Genomic DNA, 12,245 nt, shown 5'->3' with positions numbered 1-12,245 from the left:
TACAGTCTATTGACATTAGGGCCCGAGGTACTTTTCACAAGTAAGAACATGTTTGTATTTTGTGATTAGAATATTATTGTTCTGTATTTATGTCCACCAACGAAATTCAAGCTAGTTATGTATAATGTTTGGTGCCTGTATCATACCAAACAAGTTATCCCCAAAAGAATAGGCTTACCGACATCATAGGAAGTCTCAGAGGTTTCTTAACCTTTATTTAGATTAATAATTAGCAATGGGAATAGTTTTCAAACAAGCTTACTCCAACCTCAACAGCTCTGGGTCATTATCAACAGATATGCATCAAAAGCTCTTTTTGAAGTAAGGTTCTAAGAAATTTCTAAATTTGAAAATACAACAATATAGAGGAAGTGGAGTGTCTACATAAAAACATTGTACAAGAGTTCAAAGTTTAAAGCTTTGCTGCTAGCATTTTAAACCGGAGGATTTTGACCGGACAGGTCAGATTGTCTGACTGACATATGGTGTTGTTCCATCAATACTTAGCTTCCTAGTTCACCTCCAAAGAGGAGTAGACATAAGTCTGTTAGCATTCATAATATTTTATTATCAATCACAAGGCAGAGCGAGATATGTATCTCTCCAGTTGTGTACAGCGTGGCTGGAGGGGGACTCATTTTCATCCCTGGAGTTTCATGCCTCAGACCAGCCCACTTGAGCTAACAACCTATTATTATAAAAAAAAATGCAGATTTTATTTCATCCTATTCCCTTTCACTTGTGGGCTTTGTGTATTTACTATCTCTGATAGTAAATACATCATAGCATCAAATCACTAAGCCCCACCCACATTACAAAGTGACACGTGCCCCGTCCATTCCGGTCTCATCCCCAGACCACTCCCACTCCCGGTATGACCATCCAGTGACCTATGATCTGTCACCCCGTGACCTTTGACCATGTGACCTTTGACCCGAGATTTATCATTACCAGATGTGTGTCTTGTGATCCATGATCTAAGATTTATGACATGGTATTTATGACCTACGATCGCCTTAATGATGACCAGATGTGTGAGCCTAGCAGGCATGTCAAGATAATAATAAAGGTGAAGTTCATTTAAGTAACGTGGGCCAAGCCATTTAAAACCTTAAAAACAAAGTTCTTTAAACTGAACTCTAATATAAAAGGGCAACCAGTGAAGGAAGGGCAGATGGGGTAATGTGCTCTCTTTTATGTTTTTCCATTAAAAGGTGTGCGGCAGAGTTTGAGCCAGCTTTAGACATTTATGTGAGGACTGACCAATTCAGAGATAAAGTGAATTACAGTAATCCAGCCAAGATGAAATGAAGGCTCGGAGTAGTGTTTCTTATTGCTGCCTTGAAAGAATAGGTTTTAAATTTGCTTTGTTCTTTAAATTATATAAAAAAAATACTTAACTGAGGCACTTTTTTGACTGCCAAGTTTAAAATCAAGATTCATAAATGTGGGCTAATCATTAATTGCCAGGGGGTCTAGATCAACAGGATTGACAGCTCTTTAGATGTTTCAATTGGTATTTTTGCAAAGAGAAAGTCTGAGTTTTGAAGGCCTCCTTGTCATCACCTTGACTTTATCTCATTCAATTCAGGACTCTACGGAGCCCCACTACGGAGCCTCTCTGGTGACATGGACGGACATTTTTTTTTTGAAGATGTTAAGTCGTGGCCACGATTTCCTAATGCGTGGCCACAAGATAGATACGTCGTCAATGGCCCAAAAATGATTATGGTTGGGTTGCTTTTTTTTGGTTCTGACCACGAAGGGCGCCTGGAATCCGCCCTTGAGGGGTGGGGAATAACTCAATGTAAAGATCCCCAGGGAATGAAACACCACGGCGACTTTCCCTCCCATTGCTCGTTGTTCGGCTCCTGTATATTGATTCCATTTGGTCAAACCACTTTATAATCTTTTTCGGGTCTCGTCACTCCGACTGTTGTGGTTCTTAATGGGCCGTAATCACTCATCTTCGTCTTTACTGGCAGCGTTGTTGTGCTGCTCACTGGAAGCCCTCACCGGCCATCAGTTTTAGAGCTCCATAAATACCTTCTCCTTTCTTTGGGTACCGTTTAACTCCATCTGATTTTTTCCTGTCCACCACAAAGCACAAATCGCATCTACCCCGACGCTTTGCCACGGTATTGATTTGAGGGTTTCCATCTCCGTTCAGTATCTATTAGTATGCTCGGTCTCTGCTCCTTGGGCTGTTTTTTTTTTTTTTAAATATGGCAGGTCTGATTCTAGCACTGTATTTGCTATTACAGACAGCCTTCTGCGGTGACGTCTTCAAGTCAGGTACTAGATATGGTAAAGTTGGCACTGCTGGAAAAGGGGCATCAGTGTATTGGTAGAGGGATGGTGAGGCTGGAATTGCCTTGCAAGAGGCCGAGGAAGACCAGAAAGGACATTTATGGATCAAATGAAAGAACATGAAAATATTTGGCGTCAGAGAATGATACAGAAATTAAGGTTAGGTGCAGACATGACTCGCTCTGGTGACCTCTGAAAGAGAAAAGTCAAAAGATCGTCCTTGAGCCATAACCACCAACATTTCAAGAAATATTTTACTTTGTTTTACAAATGTATATCTGATTTTCATTGTCTGATATGAGTAGCAATTTTTATTAAAAACTTTCACAACATTAAATTTTTTTCAGATATACCTGTATATTTGGCTATCCTGGTCTGACTTTAATTGTCCTTTAAGCCCGTTGGCAATATAGAACTTTGTTACCAAGATCAGAAAACTAAGAGGCAGAGGACGGGACATGGAGATGACAAAATAAGACAGTATGGAAATTATGGGTTAATTGCAGAAATTGTTTTTGCAATATTCAATATTAGCAGCAGCATCTTATTTACTTGTAGACAAATATTTTTTAAAACGGCACAATGACAAACATTTTATTTTTATCAGATTTAAACAATTTAAATAAACACTTTTTTTTAGGTAATTCAATGTTAAGCCATTCCATCCATAGTGAAGCAGAAGAACTTTAACACTGACACTTTATATGTAAATGCATAGGACAACAGGCAACATTCTTTCCAAAAGCAGTAATCTCTATATCTTATAAAAACAACAGCGTAAAACATGTCCATACCATTTATATCTAATTTATCATTAGATATAAAAGAAAGCCTTTTAATGGAACAATGTTTGGATCAGGTCCAGTGTTGATTAAAGTTACGGAAAGAAAGGCTTGATTCCTGCAAGATTTTGCTGGAGTAAAAGAAGATGCATTTCATTTCTTCTTGGCCGCTCTTTTTCCTTCTCCTTTCTTAGGGGTCCCTTTTCCTCTAAGTTTTCTCAGGCGTCGCATCTCCTCTTTGAAGTCCTCATGCTCATCTCTAAAAAGAAGGAAAAAAAGATCGTGTCATTGCACCCACAGCTTCTTTTGTTACCATCAGTCTAGTTCAGTGGTCCTTGAGGTCTGGAATTGAAAACCACTGGTCTAGTTCAGTAATTCATGCTTATTTAAAACCATACCCAAAGTAAATGAAAAACATAAAAATGAACAAATCATTCTTAAACTTTTTTAATTTTAGGAAATTGTAACATTAAATGTTACGTAGCTCCCTCCTCTGTGAAATTCAAAAGCAATTTTACACTAGCATATTAGTCTGGCATCAAATTTTCAATGAACAAGAATTTCCTTAAACTTAATTATTTTGGCATAGAACTCTATTTTACCAATTTTTCTTCTTTTGGCTTTCTTTTATAGAGGAATGTTGAACTAATAAATTATTCCAACTTAAAATCTTTAGCTGAAATTGAAAAACTATGCTCAGGAGTGTTTTATCCAGTCTACGTGATTAACAAAAATCTGGACATGTCTTTCAAAAGCATAAATAAAAAGGGAAGCATGATCTTCTACTCTTGGGTTCACCATCATAATGCTATACAGTCATGTCCGTCAGGGCTAGGAGCATAATGCGACACTAAACAATTTATAACAGGTGTATAATTCTGAGGAAGCCCCCAGGGGTGATGCCTACACAATCAGCCCCCCCCCAGATGCCATACCCAGGGCAGTCAAACTTTTTTACAGTAGCAAGCCGTACACTATCAGGTAGGAGGGTGCACTTAAGCCGTTGTCCGATCCCCGGAGGGGAGAATTTTGAAAAATAGAGTCTCCCTGATGTATTTTGAAAGCTTTCAAGACAGGTGATTATTTAAAGAATACAGTCAGAGTGCATGTTTTAAATTGAATAAAAGGCAAAAAAAGAAGTGAATGATCAATTCTTAAAAAACAACCTTTGTTTTTTATTATTATTCTTAAAACATTTTTTTCACATGATGTTATCATCATGTTTTAACAAGGTAAGGTAATCTCCATTTGCATAAAATTAGTTTAATTTGAATTACTAGCACCCCATTAAACAGATCAGATTAAGTGAGGTCTATTCATCTTAATATTATTATTCACAGTTCTGTTCTAAAAACGATCGTAACATTTCTTCACGAACAAAATCGATATATCATCGGCAAGGATTCTAGAGACGAACACAAAATGCATCCCCTGAAAAACTTTGATAATTTGCTGCTGTAATATTATATTTTATTATATGTAATATTGTAGATTTTTCAGAATAAAAAGCTAACAGATGATGTGCATAATCAAAAAATATCAGAAATACAATTATAGAGCATTCAGTATTGTAAGAAAGCCCACACTGTTTCTGGATAAATACATTTTTGTATGAGTTAAGTTCTGTTCCGTTTTATGCCTCTTTCCTTGTAAGTTTGAAATGTCCCATGCTCCTGAATGCACCATAGCTTTCTGACGCTCGCGAATGCATCACACTGGTCTATGAAAGCGGTGCTGTGTAGATGCACGTTTGATCTTCCGCTTAAGACAAAGCTTTGCAGTTTCAAAACTCACGTCGGCTCTCACGGTTTATTGTTGTGAGTGAATGACAAGAGACCACAACAAAAAAATTCAGCCGGACCTCGGATAAAAACTTTGGATTTAATGTTGTTCATGACATCCGTAGCCTTGCGACAGACTGGCGACCTGTCCAGGGTGAACTCCGTCTGTCGCCAGATAAACGCTGGAGATAGGCACTAGCAACCCCCTGTGACCCCATGAGGGATTAAGCGTTTCAGAAAATGGATAGATGGGTGGATAACACCTGTAATTTTGTAAACGAATCTGCCAAATAACAGTTTTTTTTCGCACAAGAGGGTTAATAAAATGTTTTGATCATTAATTTAAGAACAAGTAACTGCGTTGGTCACATTTTAATCCGTTTTCGTCGATATTCAGTCGTACAGAGCGAGGCGCGCTCCCACGACAGGGGATGCATATCTCAGCAGGGATGCACTTTTCGGCATAACACCGGTCTGTGTTTTGATCGGAAAAGTAGCATCTCAGTTGGAACAAGGAGCCCAATCACTCGTTAATGTTGCTCTCAGTGGAGACAGATGCAAAGCTGATTTTTGGGATGTATAATCGGGGAAATGTAGGCGGCAGCAAGAGCTGCTATAGACGGCGATTTGCCACCATTGACCGGCTACTTTTGACTGCCCTGCTTACCCCTCCCACAATTAATGCCTATATGTAAGTGTGAAACCTGCTTGCTTTCACTGTCACGGCTGTTATGGAAGAGCGGGTCCATTCAACTCTGTCTCATTTTTAACCAACTACCAAGTAGACAAGTTCTACTTTTGTTAAAAAAGTGAAAGAGAAGTGTCAACATGTTATTGTTCAGTTAGTGGGTTAAAACAGAAAAAAATACACAACCTGTGATTGTTTCAACATACTGAGACTGCCTAATATGAGGAGAACCACTTCTGTTTAATCTCCATCCACATTTATGCTCAATGTTGCACCTTCTCAACAAGCAAATGGCTCTGTGGTCATTTCCAGATTCCTGACAAAAATACGGTTTGTTCTGATTGTTGCTCATGTCCAGAAATTCTGTTTGCTGCCACCAAAACTCCACCTTCCTGAGTCCATTCCAGCTGCCTGCTTTATTTTTCTAAAACAGATTTGGTTTCTAGATGGACCCAAATTAATGGATCACACCCCAAATGTACAAATAATCACTAAATAAAGTAATGAAGTAGTTTTAAGTTGCCCATATTATTACACTCCTTTTATTAAGAATGGAGAACTGCTTTTTATTTTATTTTATTAGAGTACCACTCATGCAGAGTGCCTCAAGGCTGCAGGCATGGCTTCTTCCCCTTCACCCTGTCCCTTTAAGAAACCAGTGTTTAGCCTTCTTTTTTAGGCTTTTATGACACTAAAAGGGAAATTAGTTGCTCTAAAAAGAAACTTCTCAAAGGCATTGCAGAAATCATGATGTCAACAAAGTTTATTTTTTTGGACTCATTGATGTCTCTAAGATCAGTGTTGACCTGGGACCTTAAATTCAGTATCTGACACTGACTGCTACAGACCTGAGTGTAAGACTTGAGAATAATCTTACAGTTAAAATCAGTGATCAAGTCCAGCTTTTTCAAACTTGGACAGCTGACTAAAGATTTTTATGATTTAGATTCCTGCACTGCACTTTACTCTGGGCTTAACAAAACTCCAGTTGGTCCAAAACGCTGCTGCTCTTCTTTTAACTGGTACCAGAAAATAAGAGCACATTTCTCCAGTTTTGTTTCAAATCATTCTTAAAAATGTTATTTTCTTGAATAATGTTTTGTTTAAGTCAAGATTTGCATTGTGAATGGGTTGAAACACATACCAAATGTTGTTCTAAATGAGTCAAGCTAATTGGATCTCATTCCATGTTCTTTAAGATGAACTTTGGTTCTTTAACTTAGATCTGTAGTAAACCAGGATTCACTGAATCATTCTGATTATGGTTTTTAACTATTTTGTCTTTTCGTTTCTATTGTGTGTACATAGTTGCTTAGCTCTTAATTTTGCATAGTAGTTTAGTTAAGCTTCCCTAGTGTAGTAGGGAGAGTTTGTTGATTGAAATATAATGTTAATTCAGATAAACAGCATTCTATAGTGATGTTTTCTGCCAGTCGACCCGGTCAAAGGCTTTCTCAGCGTCAAGACTGGCTAAAGCCATACTCAGTTGCTGTTTATTGGTTTAGTCTATAACATGCAATGTTTGTCTTATACTGTTGTGAGTTTGACGGTCTTTAATGAATCAAATCTATAAAATAATGCTCCATTCTCCTAGAGATTATAGAGGTAAAGAGTTTATACTCAACATTCAGTATAGAGATCCGGCGATATGACTCACAATATTCTATATTTTTTCCTTCCTTAACGAGGACAGATATTACAGCCTCTCTGCTCTACTCAGAGTCCAATTAAAAGACTCCAGCAGAACAGGAATATTGTTAAATATCGTAAGTCAAATGATCAGTTAAAGGGTCTCTGATTTTGGTAATCAAGTGCTTTAGTTGCTGCTGTCGGAGGCGTCTTGCCAGGATTCTTGTGACTTTAGAGCCAGACTCTGAAATGACTTTGAAAATCATAATTTTTTCCCTCTATCTCCTCATGTATCATACAATTTATATAATTTTGTTATTTGTTCGGTTAGTTCTTGATCATTAGGCCTTTCTTGTTGTTTTAATTATAACCTCCTAAGTGTTTTTTCCAACTCATCACATTTTAATTGCTTTGTCTTCTTCAAATAGGCAGTTCTTAAAATGAGTCTGCCTCTCATTACTGCTTTAACTGTATCCCAAACCAGAACAGGATCTACCTGACTATTATTATCTTCTACACATTCTGCTATTTCCTTCTTAATGTCATTTATTGTGGTTTCCCTGATTAGAATACTTATATTTAAATGCCATAAAGTCCTTTTTGGATGATTAGATAAGTGACTAGACATGCAATTTTGTGGTCAGATACATCAGATGTTCCAATTTTGCATTCCTTCACCCTAAACCTGTCAGTGGTGTTCATCAAAAAAGAAAGGGGGGGAGGGGGGGGGGGTAAATGTCATGTCTTGGTCAAAAATAACACCAAGGTTTTTTTTTTTTTTTTACTTTATTACCAGAGGCCAATTTAATGCCATACAGATTAATTGGAACAAACTATTATTTCCTGTTATGAAGTATGAAATGTTATCACAATCAAAAGACGCTCTAATCCATGATGAAAAAATTATTGATACTATTAATACCAAGAGCAACAGATGACACAAACCAATAAGAAGAATATATGGGTTTGAGGCAGGGCTCGATTTAATCTATTATTTTGAATTTACGATTTATTAAGATTAAATTTTTCAAAAATCTGTATTTTATTTTGAAAATGCTCTCATTGGGCTTCCATGAAAAGAATAGCATCCACTGCTGAATATATCGTGAAAATGTTATCTTGTCCTCTTACCATAAAACAAGACACTTTAATTCATTAATTTACTTTAAGTTAGTTTGAATTTACACAAGTGAAGCCTCTTGTTAGCTCATTGTGTAATTCCACTAGCAGCAAACATTTGTTATATCTTCATCGTTTACAATGGCAGGACCAGCCATCTTGTTTTACAAGCATGTTTCACAGCTTGTATTTAGTTGTACTTTGAATTCAGGTCAACTCCCAGATGAAATTCTTGAAATAAAAACAAGTTTTTAAAATAATTTCTTTAATTTATTTTTGTGAAATGAAAAGGTGGAAAATAAAATTGATTTATCAGATTTGGTATAATAAAATCGGATATTTTATTTTTAAGCCATATCGCCCACACCAGCATTTTTCACATAATAAAACTAATAAGAATCCTACCTGAACAGTCCCATGAACCTGAGCTTCTGGGTCATGGCGTAGTAAATCTTGTGATGAGGATACCAGTCATACACCTCCTTTCTCCTGGCCAACGGAGGCTCCTGGAACATCTGGACCACCTTCATTGATTTTCTGTCTGTCGGGTGTACAGCTTCCCCAAAGATCCTCGAGCTCAGCCTCGCCATGCGCAGCGCATAGCTGGACAAGCCGGCCATAACTGTGAGGAAAGTGTAGGACAAGTTCACTAAATGTTTAAACCAAAAAGGGAAATAAAACTGACTAACTTTGAAACCCAGGGTTGTAAATTCAAGAAAATTTTAATCTTAGCTAAAATCCTAAAATTAGTGTTGTGATGTCATAGAACAAATGCTGCTTAAAGTGTGACTCACCCCAGAGAAAAACATTTTTGCATATAAATTGTATAAACTGGGCATGGGTGCTACTTTAATGTTGAGAGAGAATGTTGGAGAGAGAACAACTTTCACCCAGTGAAATGCTTTCTCTTGCTGGCTTTCTGCTATGAGATATAATTCAGATATCTAATGTCAATGTTTGGTTAGTTCATTATTATTATTCTCTACAAATAAACTGATAGAGGGGTCGTGTTTAAGTTAAAAACTGTTTTACTAAATTTATTGATTTTGTTTAGTGGTATACTTCAACATAAAGTTAAACATTTGGCTGATTAATTAATTAGAATATAATAAGGACGATAAATCAACATTTTAAATAAGAGGTTGTGGGCCATAATGCATAGGTAAAGGGGAAAATAAAAAAGTAATTTACTGTGGAGACAAACTATGGTTTCTATGACAGCAATGTACTATAGAGGTCAAAATAGTAGATAACAATTGTTGTATGTTTTATGGCCACCGTGTAACTGTTATATTGTGGTACCAGATGTATTATATTTGAGAATTTAACTTATTAGCTGTACTGTACCATGAGTACAATTCGTGTGTTCTGTTGCCATCTAGTGGCTGAACAAGAAACTGCATTAAACATAGCTATGTAACACTGTAAAGTTAGCAATCTGACATATATTAGTATTCTACCAATTGAACGGGCCACCTTTGCATTCGTCATAACATTTGTGTGTGTGCCTTTTTTGGCAAATCTTCTAAAAAAAAACATCTCCTTTACTCTCGCGCGCGGGTTTTAGGTTCGCAGTCTCACACGGCTCCTTCGGTCTTGCGCGAGGATCTTAGGTGCACCTGCGAGCCTGTTTACGTCCAGCTTCGTCCACGTTGGCTCTGTATTGCTCCCAGTCAAACACGTTTCACCTATGCTGTGTGTCCGAAGCCAGTATCAATGGGCTGGACTCGAGCATTTTTCTGCTACACGCCTTGTTTAATAACGACAAAAGTCGCTCCTACAGTTTTGTCAGCTGTTACTTACTGTGGCGGGCGATAACTTTGATGAAGCTGGTGAAATTGCGAGGTCTCGGGATTATATCTCTGTTGGCTTACTTTGAACGTTTCAACCTTCACAGAACAAGCTTCAAAACGTCACATTTCTTCTTCTTCTGTCGTTTTTTCATTCTTCTTCTTCTTTAATGGCAGCTTACAACCATGACTTTTAGGTGCATACCGCCACCTACCATATCGGAGTATATATCATGAATCATATCCAATGTGCCAATGCAATATATATATATATATATATATATATATATATATATATATATATATATATATATATATATATATATATATATATATATATATATATCTTTTTTTTTCAAAATAAAATTACATACAATTAAAAAAATTAATCTGATAATATACTGCTATATTTATTCCCTTTCCTGTTATTAAGCCTTTAAGATTTCATTATCTTCCTATCTGTGTTGTCTATTGTTTTAATCTCATCCTTTCTTCACCATATTTCCTGCAATGCCGTAATATATGTTCTACAATTTCTGTTATTTTACATTCTAAACATTCATCTGTTTTACATTTTCTTAATACAATGTTTTGTATAACCCAGTATGATCACATTTTAGCCTAGTCAAAATAGTCTCCTCTCTTCGCCTCTTTTTAATCACACCCTTGGCATTGATAGATTTCGGCAAACTATAAGATTTCTTTCCATTTTATCCATGTTCCACCTATCCTGCCATTTTTTTCTTTATTTCTTTTTTAAATTATTGTCTTAGCATCTCCTTTCCCATATGGTGTATTTATAATATCATTTGTTCTCATTTATTTTTTTAGCTATTTTATCTGCTCCCTCATTTCCAATTATTCCTACATGGGCAGAAACCCAGCAAAATGTGAGTTTTTGTAGTCTGAATAAGCGTTGATGAATTTCTAATACTGTTTTTTTTTTAATGCATCAATAGGTTGTTGGCAAACAACCTAATGATGCATTACCGCCACTACCTGGTAAGGAGTGTGGATCGGTATTCTAATCATTCAAAAAATAAAATTGACAATAAACTAAATGAATACATTAACAAATGAAATCATGTCGAATAAGCCAGTATTTTGAAGAAATTGCAATATTAATGGATAGCATTTCTTGTTCTCTAAAACTTCTTTTAATTTTTTTTTTATTCTTTTCAAGGTTTCAGATTAGAACAAGCTATTACTCATATTCATAAGCCAACACTTCATACGATTGCACAGGGTTATTTATCACCATGTTCATGTATGTGTGCGTGTCAGTATGGGCCCATGACTCTCCAGCCGCCCTCCTCCAGTCATAGTCTTAGATAGTATATTGTCAGCAGTTCAAGAAGAGCCGTGTTTGACTTCACAGGTGTCATGAGCGACTCCTGGCAAGAATAGAGCATCTTGTTTGTGCAACATCCAGGAGTATTTCAGATAACCAGCACCAAGGCTAGCGATCAAGATGCCAGATTCAATAACAAGGAGACTGTTTTGTGTCAGCCTTCAAGTCTCTGCTGGTCCGTCTTCATGGCAAGTCTCAAATTTGTTGGACTTTCTGCTGTAAATTGAGCTAGAAACAACCCCGAGGTCTTTCCATTCCACCATTCAGTTCAAACCACTGTTGGCATGCGTTACTGTGCAAGTTTTGCACCCAGCTTGCGGTTTTGTTCACTGAGCATCTGAGTCAGGGTAATCACAGCCTGGTTCAACCCGACCCAGCCTTTCCATGGCCCAAACTGCCGGCGAGGACTTCCATATTTGCCAATATATCAGGTAACCGTCAGCTCCAATAAGCAGTAATCATGTTATCATAAATCCAATTATATAAGTATCTTTCACGTCATCGATGGACAAAATTAATAAAATGAAAACTGCAGTGACACTAGTTTCTGTATATGTACTACTTCTGTTTGTGAATACATAAGTCTTTGGAATCTGTATGCTACATATTGGATGCATAAGACTAAACAAACCAAGTGGTAACCAATAATATGTAAATAACAGGACATCAGTAGAGCAACTTTAGAAAAATCTTTAAATACTGGTTTGTGCACCAGCCACAAGAAAGTTCTAGGCTCTAAAAACAACTGCAAAACACTCAGAATTATGTTTTAGAACCAATTTTGAATGACCACAT

At 36.8% G+C, this 12,245-nt stretch overlaps 1 protein-coding gene across 1 annotated transcript; it reads right to left on the bottom strand.

The window, feature by feature from the left end:
• Window positions 1-545: 545 nt before the first annotated feature.
• Window positions 546-10,261, bottom strand: mrps33 (mitochondrial ribosomal protein S33). Its single transcript, XM_036149187.1, has 3 exons — window positions 10,113-10,261; window positions 8,715-8,931; window positions 546-3,351 (listed from the first exon to the last, which is right to left on the bottom strand). Exons 2-3 carry the CDS (start codon window positions 8,927-8,929, stop codon window positions 3,246-3,248), a joined length of 321 nt encoding a protein of 106 aa, XP_036005080.1. The 5' UTR covers window positions 8,930-8,931; window positions 10,113-10,261; the 3' UTR covers window positions 546-3,245.
• Between the last annotated feature and the right edge of the window lie 1,984 nt (window positions 10,262-12,245).

Source organism: Fundulus heteroclitus, chromosome 17, assembly GCF_011125445.2.
Source record: "Fundulus heteroclitus isolate FHET01 chromosome 17, MU-UCD_Fhet_4.1, whole genome shotgun sequence".
NCBI classification, from domain to species: Eukaryota; Metazoa; Chordata; class Actinopteri; order Cyprinodontiformes; family Fundulidae; genus Fundulus; species Fundulus heteroclitus.
Note: the sequence above shows the minus strand (reverse complement) of the source record. Positions and strands in the feature narration are given on the sequence as shown.